This window comes from Parambassis ranga, chromosome 20 (genome assembly GCF_900634625.1).
Source record: "Parambassis ranga chromosome 20, fParRan2.1, whole genome shotgun sequence".
Taxonomy (NCBI): Eukaryota; Metazoa; Chordata; class Actinopteri; family Ambassidae; genus Parambassis; species Parambassis ranga.
Window position 1 is genome coordinate 9,995,499 of NC_041040.1, and position 21,852 is coordinate 10,017,350.

General features: G+C 42.3%; 2 protein-coding genes across 2 annotated transcripts; one reads left to right on the forward strand and one right to left on the reverse strand.

The window, feature by feature from the left end:
• Positions 1-12,821: 12,821 nt before the first annotated feature.
• On the forward strand, positions 12,822-14,837 carry ndufb4 (NADH:ubiquinone oxidoreductase subunit B4). Its single transcript, XM_028433202.1, has 3 exons — positions 12,822-13,034; positions 13,739-13,882; positions 14,691-14,837. Exons 1-3 carry the CDS (start codon positions 12,858-12,860, stop codon positions 14,751-14,753), a joined length of 384 nt encoding a protein of 127 aa, XP_028289003.1. The 5' UTR covers positions 12,822-12,857; the 3' UTR covers positions 14,754-14,837.
• Positions 14,838-15,090: 253 nt separating this feature from the next.
• hgd (homogentisate 1,2-dioxygenase) lies at positions 15,091-21,852 on the reverse strand. The gene is made up of 14 exons (XM_028432996.1): positions 21,719-21,852; positions 20,618-20,689; positions 20,214-20,302; positions 20,018-20,123; positions 19,726-19,785; positions 19,550-19,641; positions 19,422-19,456; positions 19,218-19,297; positions 18,801-18,900; positions 18,090-18,214; positions 16,223-16,327; positions 15,999-16,125; positions 15,477-15,658; positions 15,091-15,396 (listed from the first exon to the last, which is right to left on the reverse strand). The coding sequence occupies exons 1-14, from the start codon at positions 21,731-21,733 to the stop codon at positions 15,253-15,255; spliced, it is 1,332 nt and encodes a 443-aa protein (XP_028288797.1). The 5' UTR covers positions 21,734-21,852; the 3' UTR covers positions 15,091-15,252.

Consider the following 21,852-nt stretch of genomic DNA (forward strand, 5'->3'; position numbering starts at 1 on the left):
ACCACAGGCCACTGGCTGGCGCAAGGCGCAGGCTTGTGGTGGGCTGTTTGTCTGTGTGAAGCTGGCATGGCCTCCCGTTCCCCTTGCATCTGTTCCCCATTAGCAGAGCCGAGAGTATAAAGCAAGGAGCTGACAGGGGCCGGGAACAGTCTAGTTCCTGCCTGGATCATGGGGTTTACTGTCTGGCTGTGTGTGCTCTGCCTGCAGGCGAGCCTGCTGTCACACGCCTTTGACTGCTCAGGAGCGAGCCACGGAGAGCTGTGTGTCAGCGGACAGACCGCAGACGGACAGGTAAGAGACGCACTTCTGATGAACACCCTCAACCTTCCTCAAACCATCACTACGATGGTTTGAGGAAGGTTGAGGGTGTTCATTATGTATCAGTCATCAGCTGTGCTGCTGTCACACTCCAGGTAAGTGCAGCCTGTTTAAGCCTATAATGTTGTTTGCTTGCAGTAAACTACACAGTAACAAACTCTTCTCTTAAATGAAACTGAACAAAATGATCAGGATCATGTAACGCATGTTGGCAGCAAAAAGTAGGGATATAACTGTAATTATTCATGTTTTTAAACTAAGCTGTGTATGAAATGTAGAAAATTACAGTCGGCACAAAATGTTATATAACAGGTTTTTGTGTCTTTTGTTGCAACAACTGACGTTAACTAAAACTAAGCCTTATCAAAGCAATGTGTGACTAAACAAATTCAATAGGGACAAGTCTTCAGGACATGGTAAGAGGTTAGAAGATTGTACTTTTAATTAAAGTAAAATACAGTGTAGAATATTGATTTTTGCTCAGACAGTCAGCGGTCAGTGTTTAGCCCGGCCAGAGGAAACCAGTAACTCGGCTGGAATGTAACTTAGTCTGCTCTGCCGCCTACAAAAAAAAGGTTGCTGTGATGATAATAGTGGCCAAGTGTGTTTCTGGATGGATGGAGACGTGTACAGTCTCAACCCTGGACTATGGAGATGTATCATTTATTTTTTTTTCTAACGGCAACAAAGTCTCATTGTAATGGTTTTTACAGCCACAATGCCAATGCACCAAAAATATACCCTTCTGTGGAACAAAAAAAATGCTCCAACTACACTTTTTTTGGCTTTTCATGTGGCTACCGGCTGTTATACTTTAAACTTGTGGTTAGCATTTTTCTGTGGACAGCTCCTCATGTTCTGTCCAAAGTAATCACCCTCATCTGGACAACGGCTTCGACAGCTGCTGAGAGACAGAGAAGGATTTTCACCCACACATGAAAGAATCCTGTTCCATCTGAGGGAGTTTGTGCCACATATGTGCATTTCTGCAGCAGTTATTTGTAATTTAATTACAGCATGTGCAATTATATGCTTCAAAAGTGGTGGTAACTAACTAATACCAGGGCTGTATCTGGTTCACAGTTTGCCTGTTCCCACTGCTTGTATTTATAATGGAGCAGAATTCATTAAGTGAGTAATTTATGGGACTGCTCGACAGATAATGTGCGTAACAGCAGAGAAACAAAATGGATTGTGGCAGGGTTTGATGAATATCCTAAACATGTGCACTTACAAAACATACAGCTCTTTTATGAGGTTGCCAAGAACCAGTGGATGACAGCTGCAGCTTACTTCTCAGAAATAATGCCTTATTCTGAGACTTCAGTTCTCAAGAATGACTTATTTTGACAAGTAGTCGCATAAATGATGACTAATGAAATGTGTGTCTGGGACAGGGGACTGTTTACACACAGTGAGAGTGGTTACTGAATGGTCTTTTCCCAGAGTGCAGCGACAGTGTCTCAGTACAGACACAAGGACTGAATTGTACCGCAGTGAACCAATGATAATTTACCAGCATACATAATCAAATCCAGTTTTTTTTTTTTTTTCTTCAGGATGCTGATCAGAGGCAGCAGAGGGCTCTACCATTAAGTGAAGGACTGGTATGTGGTATAACTTTTAACTACATTACATTGCAGTTTGAACTCAGTGCTTCATCTGAAATGACAACAGAACAAAGTAAGCACAAGGAAAGAGATCAGCGTCTCTGCTGCTCTCTGTGCCCATTTTTGTTGTCAGACATCAAATAGTGAAATTGGCCAAGAACATAATGCATACCTATTCTGGCCACTAAATGATGTTAAAACTTAGTAGTGCTAAATATAATTAAATTACACCATTGCTATGTAGTTGTACTGGTTTCAACCAGTAGAGGGCTGTGACAATATGAATTCAAATATTTTGCACTAAAATTTTAAGTTATCAGAGCTACTAAATATCCAAAATGCATTTGGGTTGCAGCACGGGGGGTGTGTTTTATATAAAGGAAAAGAAAAAAACGACACACTGGTATCAGAAAGGGATGGAGGAAAGTGCATTACTGCTGTCTTAATCAATTCAAGCTCAGTGACTACAAATAGTTCTGACGTTAATATGACCAAAATATCTGGTTATGAAAGACCGAGGGAAGCCGTGTGTGCATCCCTGCAGCTTCACGTATACAAACAAACAAAAACAGACACATATTCATTACCCTCTAACTCCATACTGCACAGCTAAAATATTCAATCCCAATTATATTGCTGCAAACTGAAGTATTCATCAGAATGTAGGTCAATGGCAATCACTTTAAACACTTTTATTGCAACTAATTGCAAGGCACATATTTTGTAGTTATTTTTGTGTGGATGGAAAAAAGGAATGTGCAAGGAAGTTATTATCAAGTACTGGATACAAGTCACTTTATAAAGTGCTAACTGGCAAAGTGAAACCTGTTGTTTCTCAGAGTGACAGTGCCATTTATTAGGAAAATGAGTGGATCAATAGCTCTGCTTCGTTTAGTCCAAATCGATGCAGGAAGTGGTGAGGCCACTGACAATAATAATTTTGCTCCAGCAGCCTTAAAGAAAAGAGACTGAATGTGAGATGAGAGACAGACTGCACACATGCACTTTATCACTCATGCAGGAGTTGTTGTTTCCCTCTGTGGTTGTGGACGTGGTGGTGACTGTTTTATCCTTGTAGGTTTTGTTCAGACGTAAGCGACAGTTGGAGCGAAGGGGTCCCACCCACCTGAGTCACTCCATCCTGCCTGGAGCTGTCTCTGTCAAAGGCTTCCCTAACACTCTCATCCAGGTAAACCGCTCATGTTAGTCAGGCAGGAGTCAGAGAGAGCAGAAAGCCAAATGTGGGGGAGGAGGTGAGGACTGGTTTACAGCAGTGGTGGCAGACAAAGCTGCCAAAGGTCCAGTGAAGTTTTAGTCATACTGGAATGATGCCAAGAAACCACACTATTTCCCAATGAAATCAATAAAAGAACAATATTATTAACTAAAAACCTGGGCTAGAAGGCATCTGTATTTATGAAAGTTATATTGTTTAAAGGAAAGCAGCATGTGTATTTATGTATCAGAGTATGAACTAACCCCTGCATGTGCTTCTTTCAGGCTGATAGGTCCAGACGACAAGCTGCGAATAAGAAAAAGAACAACAAACGTAAACCCCGCATTGGCTCCTTCTCCCTCCTTAGCAACAAGAAAACCACCCCCCTACAGGTGAGTCTCCATGGCAACCCCTCAGCAGAGGAACAGCTGGGGTAAAGAGGCCGGATGTGCAAGCAGAGATATAAAGCCACTTTATTTGGTTTTATTGGATCAGACTGACGTACTTGACTGTATGATGTTGTCTGTTAGAATGGCTTTTTGGTATCAAGCTATCAAAATGTAATCAGCATACAGAAATAGTGTTTTCCATCAGGGATAAAGAGCTAACTGTGGTGTCACCCTTTCAGGTCACCAGAGCAAAGAGACAGGTGAAGCTGGATCCGCCCAAAAGGGGGAAGTCAGGTCGTTCTGGAGCATTCTCTGTTCTGGTGAGTCATTATATAGTGTTTATTATCTTACACAAGGATGAAGAACAGTTGATGAATGCTCAAATGTGTATCTGTCCTCCAGGGAGATCCTCAGAATGATGGAGAGGTCGACAGACCCAGAAGAAGCATATAGTCCCAACAAGTGGTGGGCAGAGTACAGATGTAACCATGTTGTTTTAGCCAAAACATGCAAGAAACTGAAGACTGGTATAGAAAAAAACAAACATGAGAACTTCTGTGTCTATTTAGTATTTTATTAAGTCATTTTGATGTCTAGCTTACATTTATCAGCCAGTCTGCACCTATGGATACTGTTTATATACAATTTTTTCTAATTACTAATATATTCTTGCATGTTACCACATCACATGAAATCCCATTTAATAATATTTCAGTTTATTTCATATTTTGTAACCTATTTAATCTCAGATTCCTTATGAAGATCGGTGGTATATTTTTGCAGAAATATTTCCTGTGTTGTTGTATCAGGTTTCAATAAAAGGTTGGAAGAGAAAATGGTGTAAAAGTCTTTAAATTATGAAGCACTGCTCTATAAATATATGAACAAACACAGTCTGCAGCATCAGCTTCTACAGGAGGACACTGCTTTTTCTTAATTTAACACTACACATCAAGTGTTATCACAGTGCCTGCACTGCTACAGCATGAAAGTCAATGAGCAACCGAACAGCCTATTGATATACGGGATAAGCTACAGATAAGATGAGTAGAGGAGGTCTGTAATGGCCTCAAAACAAGTCCCACAGCTGGTGTGTCAAATCAATCCTGCTCTCGTGTGGTCACTTACTGAGAGTTTTGAGCATCATTGAGTTTACTTGTTCATTTATTGACGACCTGTTAATCTACATGTCAAATTTATTTATTTTTTTAAATCAGATTGTATAATCTGCTGCCTTTATATTTCATATATTTTACTATGATGGTAAATAGTCTATATTTATATTGTGCTTTTCTACCTACGCAAAGCGCCTTACACTACTATTTACCCTTTCATGCACACACACTTCACACACTAATAGTGTAACCACTGGGAGCTACTTGGGGCTTCGTGTCTAGCCCAAGGACACATGGCATGAGGCCAGGAAGAGAGATGGAACCACCAACCTCATGGTTAGTGGACAACTGCTCTACCATCTTCCTAAAATTAAGAAGAGATTGAAATTTCAAATTACAGAGAACAAATGTTACAGGTATAGGGCTGATTGGCAGTGAGGATAAACCAGCAGGAGCCTCCTGTCTATGAAGGAGTCACTAATCCATTTACATTTCAGCAGCCAAAGCTAAATAGCTTGCGTGTGGGAGAGAGAAAAAAAAAATCTAAATGTAGTCCAGACCATCTGTTTCAGGAGTCAAACTTTGTCTATATAAATGTCTTGTGTCATTTTTAATTCTTTTGGCTATGAGTGGAAACGCAGCACAGCCTGGACGAGAAGATTGAGTATTTCTGCAGGACGCTGACGTAAACATATGGCCAAAATCAGATCTTTGCGGGCTGCTCTGCATTTTAGACTCTGTATATTTACAGCATATGAGATTAAACTGACACCTGTGCCTGTATATGTTTAAAAAAAATGAAATAGTAAAAACAGTAGCTGAAATTGCACTCAGGCCCACACAAAGTGGAAACACCACAGAAAATCCCGACTATGAGGCAATCTGATGAAGGAAAATGATCCAGTGAGAAAGTGCAAGGCAATCCAAGTGAACGGAATGACTCATCCTCCCTCATTCACTGTTCAAAACACTCAGCTCATGACGTGGATATGCTGCGTTCACTGTCCCTTTTTGGTTTTACAGGCACACAACAGAATGCTATTTATAAACTTGGCATTTTCCCCAAAGCACATAATTGGTGCTAAATATGCTTCAGCGGCTCACTCTGGGAGAGGTGTAAGGCCCAGAGCTGGTTGCTCAGCCACCAGATAACCTGAATTAGCTGGTTGTAAGCGGTCTTAATGTCGGCTTGGTGACAAACCGCATCCTGATTTCTCAGAAACAAAAGCTAATATCTGCTCATTCCTATTCCAGAGCAACAGGAAAGATTCAGCCACAGCTCATCATATCATCACACACACAGATTTTTATGACAGCTGCCAGCAGGGTATCACTTGGCTGGCTGTACCCTTCAGCTAGTGCATCTTGGGAAACTCCTGGCTGATGATCCTAAGGCAAAAGCGTGTGCACGCCATGCACATACAAAAACACATTAAAAATAGAATTCAGCTTTATATAAGCCTTTCCTCTGACGTAAACGTTAATTTAAGGGTGAGTCTTCAATCTGTGTCGCTGTGTGTGGCCGACACAAAGGGAATCTTTCTAGTTGCTTTTTAGTCATTACGGTGGTGTAATGGTGTGCAGCATTGTTTCCACTCCACTTTGGCTTCAGTCATCTGCTTAAGAACAAAGCTGATAATAATCATGAGTAACAAAGTCTTTTGGAAGCCTTCAATCTATAGAACTGTGGTCGGAAATGACACAAGCAGAGTAAAACAGCAGGTCAGATTTTCCCTTAAAAGCTCAGTCTGTCAGGTTCACATATAGTTTGTGGCTTACAGTCAACATCCTCATGCTCTGGAAACCACTGCGTAAGTATTAGTTTCTTGTTGACAGGAGCAACTCATCCCAAACAACATGCAATGTGGGAAAAGAGTCACAAACAAGTACTATGGCAGCCATGGATGGGAGATTAGAGACAATAATAAAAGGAGATCAGAAAAAACTGTAAACCAACATAAACAATTTGATTCTCAATGCATTGAGACATTGGTTCAATGAAATCACTACCAGGACATTGAACTGGGATTTAAACCATGATTTCATGAAGTGATTCCATAACTCTCCATTGCTTTTTGTCTTTTGCTCTAATTGCTCTTTCCCTTGTTGTTTTGTGAGACATCAGATGGTCTGTTAGCAGTGATGGGCCTTCAATGATGTCCCACGAATACACCTCATAATAACATCAATATGACACCTAAACATAACATCACCCCAATACAGGCTAGCTGAGCAACACTTGATTTTCTGAGCATCTACAACCAATAAGCACACATTCTCAATTAAGAGTGTGAAGCTAAGATCACGGATACTGTCAAACGACTTTAAGAGATAAAATAAACATAAAGTGTCTGCACTCACCAACACGGATCTCCTCTACAGTGCCTGCTTATTTGAAAATAAAATCCATCCTCCTGTCTTTTCTCAAGAAGTCTTCAGTGGCTCTGTTGTACAGCTTATCTGTGCGTTTCAGTTCCATCATCTTCTGTGGACATGGAGGCTAATGCTGAAGGCTTTGTCTTCCTCTGCTGGGACAGGCTAGCTAGCTAACCAGGGATCGGCCCATCGCTTCCCACAAGATCCAGCTTTTCGTGGAAACTGGCGTCGCGAGTATATCTGCAGCCAGATCTATCTCTCCTCCTCCTTCAGCCATCATGGATTAAAAACATAGCTCTAGCTGTTGGTATCAATCGGATCTCCGGGTTTAGGTCAGCAATTTGGAAAGTGCCGCCGGTTAGGCTCCCGCGAGTGCTTATCCAATCACAGGACTCGTTCATGTCCAATTCAGCGTAGCGTTAACTGGCCTTATTGTGACTCGAGATCTGATTGGCTATCGCAGCTGACGGTGTACGTTCACTTACAGCGCACAGGAGCCTGATTCTGCAGGCCTTTGGCAGATTTCACAGAACCTGACAGCACAAACTAGTTGAAATATGATTGGATAAACAACAATGGAAGCGTTGTTGAAGCTCAAAAAATTGAAATTTCAGGGATTGCCAGTCCTGGGCAAACTGGCAGGGACTCTTTTTAAATTGCTCACAACTCACAACCAGCAAACATACAGAGAGAGAGAGAGAGAGAGAGAGAGAGAGCTATAAACATGGCAGATGCTTAACCTCCATAAATCTGTCTGGAGTCCATGTTCTATATGTGCACAGTGGAGAATCTACTGTTATCATGTAGTCTTTGTTGACACTTGTTTTCACAGCTACTTCTCCCCTGCACGTTTGAATGTCTTTATATTCTAAAGACCACAATTCAGTACAGTCACAACAAATTGGTGGCTACATGCACAGAATCTATGTCACATGGACACAGAAAGAAAAAGAAAAACACCTGCAATCCATAGACCCACAATCAGCCTCTAACCTACCTAAATAAAAACTAACTACCAGACTGTGAGGTATTCTCTGCTCAGTATTCCTGGAGTGCTTCCATCTATTCTCTGTTCCTGCTGACCTCAGACTGTGGCCACGCTTTCAGGCTGAATTTGACTCCTTCTCTTCATCTCCTGCCACTTCCCATCAGATCAGATACAATAGGGTGTTGGCTGTCTTCCCTCACCTCGTGTCGCTCCTCTCTGGCCTTACATCACCTCCCCCAAGCATCCTCCCTAACTCTAGCTGTCAAAACTTCCTCTAACTGCTGTCACAGCGGCTCGGCTCTGTCACATCACTTTGACCATAATGAGGAAAAGGCAGCGAGCAGGGAGGGAAACAGAGACATATGTGTGATACGTGTAAGTTCTTTAGTAACATGTTGCTCAGCTTAAAATATCAGCCCACTGACCTTTGGACATGTGTGGCAGTGGCCAGACGGGTTATTTATGGGCCAGTGCAGAATTCATTGACTTTTTCCAGGCTCTGATTATAAACAAAGCCTTCATCTGCACATCCAGAGGCAGTCTGCCACCTGCAACTCCTGCATTTTGTCACCAAAAACAAATGTCAAAAAGACTCTGACATTCTTTCTTGTCACAGGTTGGAACAGTGCTGTAGCTTACAGACACTCTTAGTGTGTGCATTTCAGTCACCATAAAATAACACAGTTCTGGCTTGTTTCCCCCCTTGTCATACTTTTTTTTGTATGTACTGCTTAATAAAGATATTTTAATTTTAATGACTGTCTTCTCTGACGCTTCAGGTCCAGACTTGTCTGTGTTTCTTTAGAAACATCTACCGTTACCTCTACTTTTCTTTCCAGAGCCTTCCAAATGTTTTGCTTCAGACCTCTGCTATTCTTGTTTGACTCTCTTTGAACTTCTTGATAATACCACTCATGACAGCTTGGAAGCACTTAGACAAACTTGTATATCCTTCTCCTGCTGTGAAGGCATTAACAATTCTTTCTCTCAAGTCTAAACTTATGTCTTTCACAACTCTTAAGGTCAAACTGTGTGTAGTACAAGCCACCAGTCCTCACTTTTAAGTGTAAAACAAATGCTTACAGGGTCAAAGGCAAGCATAAACCACACAGTATCATTGCATAATAGTGATTTGTACTATAGGCTAAACACACAGGCTTTTCAGAAGGTTAATATAATGTCTGGTCACTCTGTCCAAAAGTAAGTCATTAAGGCATTCTCAAGGGAAATATGGTAAATAGATATTTTTTGCTTTATTAAAATATTTTTTGGAAATACTGAAAAAGAATGACAGTTTCATAGGGGGCTAATAATTTTATCTCTGTATTAGCCAGCTACTTCTTTTCCACATAATAGGCTAGCCAACGTTTTTCATGGTGTATTTTGGACTTAACAGAACTAACTCAGCGTCTCAGCAACATTTCCCAAAATGTCTCACTACAAACATCTTGAGAGCAGCTCTGGTTTGGTTATACACTCTTCCCTAATGACAAGAAAGTTACTCATCGTTGCCACGACTGGTTAAATCTTCATTCATCTGAAGCATGTGAATCACAGAGTTACCAGAGTGTCTTTATACCAGAGCCAACATGTACGATTCTACAGTCTTGGCAGGTGTCCCTGCATCCTTCACCATTAGCAATTCCCAGGCAGTGAGTGCCTCTTGGCTCAGAGCGAACATTGCCACAGACATTTTGAGAGCTGACGTAAAAAAACCCCGGGTGCTGAGACGAGCAGGACTAAAAGAAAATGCAGGATTTTGTCAACTCGGTCTCTGGGCAATTCATCTGTGTAGAGCTCTCTCCTTGAAGATGATGGATGCCTGCTGAGTCACTGCCATGGGCCAATCTCTGCACTGCATAGTACATTAAAGCAGAAAATATTGCTGAGTTTGACCCGCTGCCCACTATATAGATCCATGGAACGCTGATTTATTAAGAAGGGAATACTCTCAGACAGTGTGAATCAATTTCACACATATAGATTAGACGAGGATGGCAGAGTGAACAGATGATGAATTGAGAGAGGAACGTTTCCTAAAAATTATATAAAGAGCCAAAACAATGTTTGAAGTGGATGATTTTTTTGATCTCAAAGTTTGGTGTAATTGACTCAACAAGGCATATTTAAAAAAAGAGTTGGTATATGTGACAGGCTTTGTGCTGGAACACGAGTTTCCTCTCACTCTCTGTTCTCCTCAGTATGACACAAAGGTCGTTGCAGGCTGTGAAGTGGACGGGGCTGACAGTGGAGAGAAGCTGAGAGGACAGCACAGGGAGTTGGGCAGGCTGGAGAAGAATTCCAATCAGCCTGAGGCATTTCAGATGGAGCCAGTGTCCAAAACTTCTTACAGTGAACAACAATGGTATCTACACAAAGTGAGGGGAGGACAGGTAGGAAATAATAAGAGTTTGACTCTGGCGTCTTGGCACCACGTCATTAACTTTAAAGCCATTTGTGAAAATTACAAAGGTCTTAATCTGGCACAATTATGTCCTGTAGAAGAGGAAGGAAAGGAACATAACATTCTTCAGTTACATTCCTCAAGGGCAGCAGAGTAATGGAATCTGTGGGTTGGGAAATATTATGAATAAGCACTAAAGAGCAGCACAACACATTAGGTCATTGTAAGACTACAAACCACTTCTGGGACCTTTGGTGGAGAAAAAGCAGAAAAGTAATTTTAGCTTGTGGTTGGAAAAGAGACCTGCTTCCACTTTCCGAGTCCTGCGTGTAGCAGTCATTAAAAAAAAAAAAGACTAAAGAAGCACAAAAGAAGCTCTGATCACCAAGATTGATTAAGTCTTGCCAGATAGCACAGATAGAAATCACGCCTGCTTGTTCATTCCTTTATCGCTCCGTCTCTACCTGCCTCTGTATCACATCCTTATCTTTCTGTTCTGTCCTAATCTGTCAAAGATTTTGTACAATGAGTGCCTCAAAATAAATGTCAGTCAGCATTACTGATAAAAGGATAAAATACCAAGTACTCTGAGGAGCAGGCATAAAGGCTGACAGCAACAACACAGGCAAGAAGAAGAAAGTAGTTACTGTGCCCACAGCCTGAAAACTTTCCAAAGTTCAAATTCGAGTCCATGAGGGTGCCAGGAAGGGCAGAAACATATTAATATTTCATGTGAGGGTAAATCTTTCAGTGAACCGGAGTATGGTCTCACACTGAATTTCAAAGTCGTAAATGAATGTTTCAAAACTGCAGAGCGGGTGGCACTTCAGAGGTCCTGAGAGGACAATAAATCATTTGGTCACACTGTACTGTACTATAGCTGTACGCCTGGGCCTCTACAGATGAAAGAGCCCTCTCAGCATCTCTGTACAACTCAAGCATGGGCCTCAATAACTCCTTTATCCATAGTTTGTGCTGCATAATCCAGCAGTCAAACCAGAGACGAATCATTGACAAAGTACAGAACAGTTCTGCTTCACTTTAAACTGCATCCTGCTGGTGAAAAGGAGCAATACTGCACTCCAGCACCTCGTGCCTGAGCCCAGCATTCTTGTCCTGAACCCCTAATGGTTGGATGAATGTCACACACAAACTCTGAAGCCGTATTGTAATTTCACTGCAAGTAAAATAATACTGCTACATTAGCTGTATCATGTTGTGTATATACTGTGTAGCCTGTTATTTCCACTCCAAGCCCTGCACTCTTACCGCTCCCACTGCTGTGGACGTCAGTGGAAAAATAAACACTCTTATGAGCCGGGCTTTGACACTGGTACTTTACTGGTTTATCTCTGAATGCTGCTGCTCAGCAGATTCCCATCACCCTGCTGTTATTTGCTCTCTCAGGCTACAGTCATTCCCTGTGGTGTGGTGTGACCAGTGCTTGTAGACAGTGCCCTCTTGTGGTCAAGTAAGAACTTAAACTGAATGTATGTACAAAGTTAAATGCAGAGACAATGTCACACTATTTCTCTGTAACTGTAGCTATTTGTTGATTTATTATTTCAATGAGCATTTGCTTCCACTGGCTGCACCCTCGGCTGCCTCCTGGGACGTCCTGGATCTGCTGAAGGTCTAGCATTGGCTGGGCAGGCTGTCTTGTCCGCTGGTACCTCCTCTGGGTTCAACAGTCCTAATGCCTTGTCCCTCTCTGAAGCCACCAGCATGACCTGCTTTAAAGCCACCTGATATTTCTCATTCATGCGCTTTAACGCAGGTTCAAAGTTGTGGCACTGCACTGTGAGTTTTCCTATCTCCTCAATGAGCTTGTTCTTCTCCTGGACCACACGCCTGTGCTGCAGCCGGCGCACGTCTCTGGCTCTCTGGACCCTTAACAGCGTCTCAGCTGCGGCAGAGGCCGCCTGCCTGTACTCCTCCTTCTCCTTCTCGGCGTTTTTCAGCTTGCTGTCCAGACGCATGTTTTCAGTGTACACCTCCGGTACCACGCCGACCAGGTCTGCATCCACCAGGCCTTTATGCACCATCTCCGTCCACTCCGCTTGGAAACAGTCAAGTGTTTCTCTCATGTCTGCTTGAAGGAGAAAGTTGCGCAAAAACTCGACCACAGTTAGCTGTTGGTGTTTGCTGCTGGCTGCTCGGGCACTGGCATCTGCCCGCTCCTGGATGGCTTTTACGGTCGCCTCCAAGTCTTCTTCTTCTTCCGTTAAGCTCCATTCGTCTCCAAGAGAAACTTCTTCATATTTAAAGTCTTCGTCGCTGTCAGCCAGCGCGTCCTTTTCAGGTTTTTTACTGGCAGCGCTCATTGTTGCGTTCAAGTCTCATAATAGAAAGCTTTTTGTTGCTATGGTAATGACGCACCCGATTCACGCGAGATTTCCCCAGTTCTCGTTTGGCACAGTCCCTCCCGTCAGCAAACAATCATGGCGGACTACCGAGAGGCGCCCTTGGCCACTCGACCAAAAACACTGGATCCAAATGAATATTTCAACCTTTCGCCGGACCAGAGACGCACAGAAGAAGCCAGGGCTGCAATCCGAGCGGATCTGAAGAGGCAGTATCAAACGCAGCTTAATAACCCACATAGAAATGAACTGATTGTAAGTGGCTACTAGCTAGCTAGCAATGTCACCCTTGAACAGTGCTTCAGCTAGTTGCAGGGATGCTAACGGTAGCGTGGCAGCGAGCGCAAATGTCAAGCAGTTTTACAGAAGACAGTGTCCACATACATACATTGTTGTGCGGTGGAGTTAATTTCACTGTCAAAGGCTACACGACACTAATGTTATGGTAACAGTATTATTTTAACGTCGGTGAACGACGCTAGCTGCTTAGCTAGCAGTGTTTTTAGATTGCTAATGAAGCTCATAGAAAATAAATGCAAAACATTGCGAGTTAAATTGTGTGAATAAAAGTTTGTCTGCATTGCCTGTATAGATAGGGTAGAGTAGAGTAGTAGTAGTAGAGTAGGTATTTACCCATCGTTTTATGTCCTGCGGGCATCTGTATCCAAGCCCAGACTGATAATAGAGCTGGTCTACCCAGTAAAGATGGCAGTCAACTGACTTAGCAGTAGTACACTTTTTGTACTAAACAAATGTGGGACCCTATCATACAACTAACTTTGACTTCAAACACTCTCAGCTTTTACTTTTAAAGGTGCTTCATGTTAATAATTACAATTAGTGGTGTCTCAAACTCCTACTTTGGTTTTGTTTTTTTCTGTCATGTCCATGGATTTCATTTTTTTTAAGAATCAGTTAACACAGTGAGAGATCCTAACAGTTTTTATACTCTCTTACAGGAAGACCCTGCCCTGAATCGGTGGGTGTTTGCCCGAGCCAACCCTTACTCATACTTCAAACCTACATTCAAGACATCTCTGCTGGGGGCAATGTTTGGAGTTGTGCCTCTGTTTGTCCTCTACTTCGTTTTCAAGACAGATCGGGTATGAGAGTGATCACACACACACCAGTGTTCTCTGTGCTAGATAACAAAGCGATTCAACTAATAACTGAAGGATCTCATTTGTGGCTTCCTATGCTGCATGTTAAATAACTACAAAATCAACATCATCAAGACACATTTAGACTTCTCTGGCTTTCTTCAGGTTGTGTAACATGCATGATGGACTGAACCCAATTGGAATAAATGCAAAAAATATTCAATATTTTCACAAATTCACAGATTCCATTCAGACTCAGGCTGTTTCCCATTCCTGTGTTTCCATTTTGTCAATCTTTTACTCCAAGAATAGCAGTGTTATGCAAATTGAACGCACTGAACATAGTTTACAAGAATATTTTTGCCTAGATAATCCTAAAATGTGATTTGGTCATGAATTCCTAAAAAGTTATTTGGTGGCGGGTTGGAACTCATTACTCCGTTGTAGGTGCACAGTTGATCTGGTTTTCTTTTTTGCCACATATCCATTCACATTAGAAATGAATGCATTCATTTGAGGGTGCCTGCCTGCTTTCATTTTCTTCCCCATTGTCATGGAGATGCATCCTCTAAATCCTCACCAATTTAAATTCCAGCAAGACTTTAGTGCAATTGTCACACTGCTGGGCTATCACATTCATCTCCTCTGTCTCTGGGGGGGATGAGGGAAAAAAACTGCTTGAAAATCATAAAACGCACTCTCATAAAACATGCAATTGAGAAAATGTCCGGAAGGTGAAGAGGGTGAGGGTGATATGACTTTGTTACCATGGTAACTGTGCTAACCCATCATCTAATGGTCTGTTTTACAGGATAGGAAGGAGCAACAGATTAACGCTGGAACCCTTGAGCGCAAGTTCAGTTTGTCATCGTGAGCACAGAAAGACTCTCCTGTATGTTCTAAAGATAATGCCAGTGTGTGTAATTATTATTAATCCAATAAAATTATATTGTCAACACACTTGTGTGGATCTGATAACTAAGGAGAGTGTGGATGAAGGGACTGAGGCTCACACTGGACAACACATGGAGATGTATAAATTAAGATCAGCCCAGGAAAAGTAAATGAAATACAATTGTGATCCTCACCAATTACCTCTATTAACCACCATTTGATGATAAACACTGGGTCATAGTAAATTTATTGCAAACAACAGACGCACCAGTGGAGGAATCTGGTCATAAAGAACACTGAAATAATAAGACATCATGATTTCTATCACTTATAAATTTATTTCAGGCATCTTTTTTTTCAGATGACTTTTTTTTATGACCCACACTGGATTGTTGGTAGGTACCTTTGATAAAGTGACATTAGGATGTTGAATATTTTTTCTTCTGGTTTTGTTTATGTGGTGGTTATTATCATTTTATCTACTGCTTGCTCGGCTTCCAGTTGGGATTAAAGTGGCTGCGGAGAGGCTCCCAACACTTGTAGTAGCTCTTGTCAAGCTTCTGGCATGTTTGTAGGCCCCACTTAGTCACTGCCATACTGAAGGACGACTCAAACATGAAGGCCTGGAAAACAGACACGGAACATGTTACCCTGATGGTATAAATATGGTTGGTTGTGGTACAAAATCAGCACATTTATTCACCATGGTTCCCTCAGCCACCCTCTCAGGCTTCAGCTCAGCAGTGCTGTTCTTCTCAAAGCAGTCGACGTCCGGGCCATGTGGAGTCATCATGCTGTGGAGACTGGCCCCTCCTGGAAGGAAACCCTCCTCTTTGGCCTCATAATGGCCTTCGATCAGACCCATAAATTCACTCATGCAGTTACCTAAAAGGACCAACAGGAGATGCTATAAGTGTTAGAAAAAGCAAACTGATTTCCACTAGGTGGCCTTATAGCTCTGTGGTGAAAACAGACAAAAGGCACACTGGCAGGGCTTCCATTGAAATGAGTCATCCAGCAGGTGGATTGTTCTCACCTACCGTCTTGACACTGGCTGGGTAAATGGACATGTTAGCATCTGGTTGGCTTGTTTCGGTGTATGATAGACTAAAATTACCCTCTCTAAGCAGAATTTGACATTTCCATTTAAAGTAGTATTCAAATTCTCAAAAGTCATTGTTTCTGTTTTCCTCTGCTGCCTCGCAAAATGGCCCGTGTGTCTTACGGTGATAGTATGGTGGACGGAAGGTGTGATCAGCCACACCCCATCGTGGGGGGAAGATGACAAAATCAGCAATGGCCACACCAGGGCGCGTGGATTTGGCAGTCAGCACAGTGAAGATAGACGGATCCTACAGGAAATATGTGTCAGTTAAAGGTGCTGTTATGTGTGTGTGTGTATATATATTAAAAAAATACTGTGAGTGAGTCCTTAAGCATGACTCTTACCGCATGATCAAAGGCCACACAGTTGATAACCATGAAGTTCTTCAGGTTGTATTTGTAAGGTGTGTAGTTCCCGTGCCAGGCAACCACATTGAATGGAGAGAAATCCTACGTGCAGAGCACAGAACAAAACAAATAAGAGGAGTCTACCCAAGCAACAAACACAAAAGACTTTAAATTGAGCTTTTCACAGGGAAAAAGGAACAATGAATAATGTCTTTGTAATCTTAAATTCCCAGAGAGAGTACTTCTTGACATAAAGGGAAAAAAAACTGGTCATAATGAAAAGGGTTGATTGTGAAAGAGGCTGTGCTTCTTTCATTCTTTCTTCTCTTTCATTCCCCCTGTTCTTTGTGATACGAGGCTCCAGGTATTATGGGGTAATTGGCGTCACAATCAAACTTTCCCAAACTTTGAGCATTTTGACGCTCGCAGCAGTGCAGTTATGTGTGGGAGGAGGGGGTGGGGGGGAAGCAGCAGCCGCAGCGGTGGGTGCAGAGATATTTCTTTATCTTGATTGTTAAAACCACAGCAATTTTATATAGTTTCTCTGTTCTGATAATGTCACTGCGAAAAAGACATTCAACAGCAGCTCTAAAATCAATATAGTTCATTACAACTCAAGTTGCCTCCATGCTGACCCCCATGCTCCTTACACACATGGAACACACTAACAGTACAACCTAACAAATACATATATATGTGTGTGTGTATATATATATATATATATATATATATATATATATAGTGAAGATGCATGCATAAATAAACGTAAACACACACACATACCTTAAAAACAACTTAACACACACACCTACTCTCCCTCTACAAAAGGCCCTTTGGGAAACCCAGTGCAAGTAATTTTTTTCCTTGGACATTCATCTATGATAACTTTACTACATTCGATTAAAAAGAAGGGGAAAAAATAGAGGAGAGCACACACATGCACACAAAACACAAACATATTGGCCCAGTCAAGCAAATAATAAGTTAATTTGAGCAATTTCAGCACTCTGCAGGGGAACAAAACAGCAGGACCAGACAGGAGTGGCAACATCTTTCCTGAGATGAGGCCTGTGCCCCCCCTTCCACCCCCCACCATCCTATTTTCTTACCCATGCAGCCTCACCCTGCAGGCTGAGGGAAGGGTGGATACTGGGGGTAAAAAAAAAAAAGGAGTGTCACCTCTGACCCCGTAGCGCAGACCTGAGGGCTCATACTCAGGTAGAGGCATCGAGGAGGATAGCAAGGGTTTGTTTTGCTTCATGAGAGACAGTATCTTGCCCTTGTGTACTTTCTATGATGAATAATAACAGTGTGGTTTGACATGGTTTCCACGGTTACAATCCTCCAACCCCAGCCCCTGACAAACCGCTCCTCCCACCTCCTCCCTGTCTCAGTAAAAAAAAAACCTCCTGTCAGACATTATGTGTCGATCCAATTATGCACCCAACAGGACATTTCGGGAGGGGAGGATCATTCCCTGAGTGAAATATGGTGAAATTAATGCTTAACTTGGAAAAGGTTTTTCCTACAAAGCAGAGCTTCACAGGTACACTGTCTGTAGCTCCAGAATGCCTTAACTAATTATGAGTGATTAAGACTCATAAGGGAGTCGAGGCGGAAACCTGCTGAATGGATAACAGCTAACGCTTCGATATTAAATCATCAGGGATGGCAATTCAGCCGGCAGGAGCAGCTAATGGATCACATGCTTCACTTGGACAGTTTCCTGTTAGTCACTGAGGTGGTTCGATGGCGTTTACTGAAGCAAACACAAACCTAAATAGGGTAATAGGGCAAAGATTCCACATGTGTGTATTGCTGTCAAATGGTGTCAGGCACAAACTTGAATGTCACAGTAAACCACCTGTTGGCAGGCAAACAGCTTTCCCTGGTACTTGTTGATGACGGTGTAACCGGTGGGCACTTTGCGATCCTCGTACCACGCGACTGGACACAGGAAGTCTCTTGGGTTGGCCAGACCATTGGCTCCTGCAAAAAAACATAAACACACGATCATAGCATCCAAAACCCACACAGACACACACACATGGGTTAGAGGACATTATATTTTAACAACCAAATTAATTGGCAAATCGTCTTGTAAAACCTCTGGGGTTACAGTTAGGTTTAGGGTTCTATGATCTATAATTTCTGCAATAATTTTGGATGCTTATGCAAGTCAAGGTTACCAAACAATTACTGAGACATTTCACTAAAAACCATGCATCCTTTTTCTTAACCCACTACTAGAGGGTCACAGGGGACTGGAGCCTATCCCAGCTGTCAATAGGCAAAAGGCAGAGTAGACCCTGGAGAGATCGCCAGTCTATCGCAAAGCATCACTCAAAACCTACACATGTTTATTGCATAGTGACAATAAAAGGAAAGGTCAGAGGTCAGAGGGCTTCGTCTTCTAGGTACAGTGAAAGATCTTAATAAATAATGTGGCGTCTGAACTCTACTGCTAACATGGATCCTCAAAAAAAAAATGTCAACAATTTAGACTTAAACGGTATGTTTCAAGAAACAGAGGCGTGCAGATTTCAGGGAGAGCTGAATTCACACAAACACAAACCTATAGGGCCCAGGTCAGGCAGTTCAAAATGGGCTCCGTACACCTCAAGGATGTAGCCTCTGGTTTCACCAAACACATCCACACTAAAGCGCATCCCTTGCTGTAATCAAAACAGAAGAAAAGTGGCAGTGAGAGGAAATTTAGAGCTGTTATGTATCAAATGTTGGGCTGTATCAATGCTGAGGGGACTTATGGGTTCATGTACTAATGTGTTTGGAAAAAGCACACGTGCTGCAGACATAATCCCGGTGGTCTGGCTTTCTCTAGCTTAAAACCTTTTTCCTCTGTTATTTATTTTTGAGGTCACTTTGGAAAAGTACCACACTATGTCTTTAGAAATATGGTAAAAGGGGTGTAGGAGCAGACACAATGGCAGATTTGTCTGAAAACTGCAGCGATGAAAAGCACACAGCCCACCTGGATGACACAGATCTCGTTCGGCTCGACCATCATCTTCCCAAACTCAGTGGTGATCAGGATCTCACCCTGCTGGGGAACTACAGACACAAACACACAGCGAGGGAGAAAAAGAAAATTCAAGGAAGATGAAAGATAGAGGATTGAGCTATCATTGTTCTTGTGATAGATGACAGCGAAAACATCAACAACCCTCTGCCTCACCTATCAGAAAGTCGCCGTCTGAGTTGTTGAAGCACCTAAAAAAAAACAAGAATAAACATTGGCAAGGACTTGATAGTGTTGATTTGTGGTAATACATCTGTTTGCATTCAAATTCTGTAGATACTCACCGGTCAACCATGGAGGCATTACAGGTGTACATATGGATGCCAATGCCATTGCGAGATTTGGCGTCTCCAGCACCACAGACAGTATGTAGACCCTGAAACAGACACAACTCCAGGTAATGAGCTAATCTTTAATAACAATAAAAGAAGGTAACAGGTAGAAAATGAGCATGACTTACAGCCACAAAGTCTACTTTCTTCTCTGTAGATTTGGGGATGGTGAACGGCAGCCATCGCAGCTGTGGGGCAGAGAAAGAAGCAGAGAAACAACCAGTTACTACAACCAGCGAGTACAAGTAGAATGAATTGGATAAATGCTTATTGTTGAGCTTTAGCAGTGCTGTTGTTTCCCTGTATAGGGAGAGCTGGCTGTTCTGTGTTTTTGTGCTAATCAGCTACTGGCTTCAGCTTCACATTGACTGCAAAGATATGAAAGAATTGTGTAAACTAAGAGGAAGTACTACTGAATACCTGATTGGGATCAGGCTCCACTTCATTCCAGTTCTCCGTCAGGTTGCCACATGGCACTGGAGTAAAAGGCTTATGTTTCACAGATGGGAGTATGCGGTACAACCAGCTAGAGAATGGAGAGCGGACAGTGTTTAGTTATTCATAACACCATAAAGATCAGGTTGGGATGATTGAAGTCTCAAACAAAGATGGACACCTCCTCTTGTTGGCTGGGCGCGGACAGGTGAAGGCAGAGCCAGACAGCTGTTCAGCATAGAGGCCGTATGGACAGACCTGAGGGCTGTTCTGTAGAGACACCAACGTTAATGATGGTCAGAGGTCAGTTGTTCTGTGAGAAGCTCAAACACGATTCTTAAAGTGATTTTTATGTGTGGACTCATTTTATTTTACATAGGACAGAGGATAGTCCAGGGTTTGGAGCTAAACCTGGATAAAGACTGATTTTGATAGTTCCAATTAAAACCCTGAGGAGTCACACACCCTAATCCCTGTGGTGTCACATTGAGTATTCACTTAAGCATAAAATTTAGCAAAATCAATGAATAAACAACAGATGGAAAGACACCCAAGAAAAGCCCTGTGTGTGTGTGTGTGTGTTACCTGTCCCTCAGGTAAGGCTCCAGGACAACGAGGGTCTTCAGAGGAGAACTCATTCCCAAAGCCACTCAGGTACTGAAAGAGATGGTACAGTTCACTTAAGAACAGCAAGTTAAAGTGAAAATTAAAAAAATACACCATGCAGCTTCATTGTAATGCAGGATAAATGTGTTCATGCTGGTTATAATTAAATTTGAAGGCTTGTCATTAAGGCTTGTCTTTTCGTTAATTGTTGTCATATTGATTCCCATTAGATCTATCAGACAACAAACTGCAGTTACGCCACATTTCACGCCCTGCAGTCACCTATTATTTTTTATTTTATTCTCGCACATTAAAGGATTAATTACACTTACATGCTCCACATTAGTTATTGATAGGACTGGTATTCTTTTTGATCCTAAACTCCAAAGACAAACTTGGCTCAATGTAAACACATCGTGCTGAGTCATTGTTAGTCTGCAAAAAGGCACACACATGGATGGTTTCCATATGTGCGCGTTCATGTGCCAAGCGCGCCAGTGTGTCCCCCTTTAATGGTTTTTTAACACCTGAATGCAACTTTTACTTTATGTGAGACAGAATTGAAGTCACTTCATTTAGGCTATATAAAAATCCTCCTGTGCACAAAGATGAGACCTTTAAACATCACTAACTTTAAACTGCATCAGATCGTTCAAAGACTAAATGATCTACATATCTGATACACTGGGCTAAATGCTACTTCTCATTGTCGCCACACAAAAAAACACATCTTAAAAAACACACGCTGTCAACAGAAATGTGATCAAATCCCGAAAAGCTGTTGATGCGTCTCTGATCACATCTGGGCAGCTGCAGAATGCAGCGCTCTGATTGGCTGGCGGGAACGCCTCCCTTCAGCCAGCTGCGGTAACAGCTATGATGGTTCACGTTTGATGCACATTTCTGCTGCAGGATGTACATCAACCATTGACGTACCCGTTTATTTTCTGAATAATGCAAAGCCACAGCATGTGTACGCTTTGATGCACAGACTGCACTCTAATGAAGAAACTTTTGACGCAGGCGCAGTGATACAATATTTACACAACATAGTTTGGAATAAAGTAAAAGCTGCCTTACCGTGAGCCCAGCCATCGTGCTGTCTGGTAAAACTTCAGTTACTGAAAGTTAAGTTACAAATTAACTTCTCTGTCTCTGCGACCAAACTCCACTTCAGGGCGCGCGCATGCCGGTGTGTGGACTGAGGGGTAAAG

Excerpts from the sequence above, each read along its gene's own strand:
- ndufb4 (XM_028433202.1), top strand. The coding sequence starts at position 12,858 with ATGGCGGACTACCGAGAGGCGCCCTTGGCCACTCGACCAAAAACACTG. Across the intron at positions 13,035-13,738 it reads CACATAGAAATGAACTGATT|GAAGACCCTGCCCTGAATCG; the intron begins GTAAGTGGCTAC and ends ACTCTCTTACAG. Across the intron at positions 13,883-14,690 it reads TCGTTTTCAAGACAGATCGG|GATAGGAAGGAGCAACAGAT; the intron begins GTATGAGAGTGA and ends TCTGTTTTACAG.
- hgd (XM_028432996.1), bottom strand. Across the intron at positions 19,457-19,549 it reads AATGCCTCCATGGTTGACCG|GTGCTTCAACAACTCAGACG; the intron begins GTGAGTATCTAC and ends GTTTTTTTTTAG. Across the intron at positions 18,901-19,217 it reads ACGAGATCTGTGTCATCCAG|CAAGGGATGCGCTTTAGTGT; the intron begins GTGGGCTGTGTG and ends TTTTGATTACAG.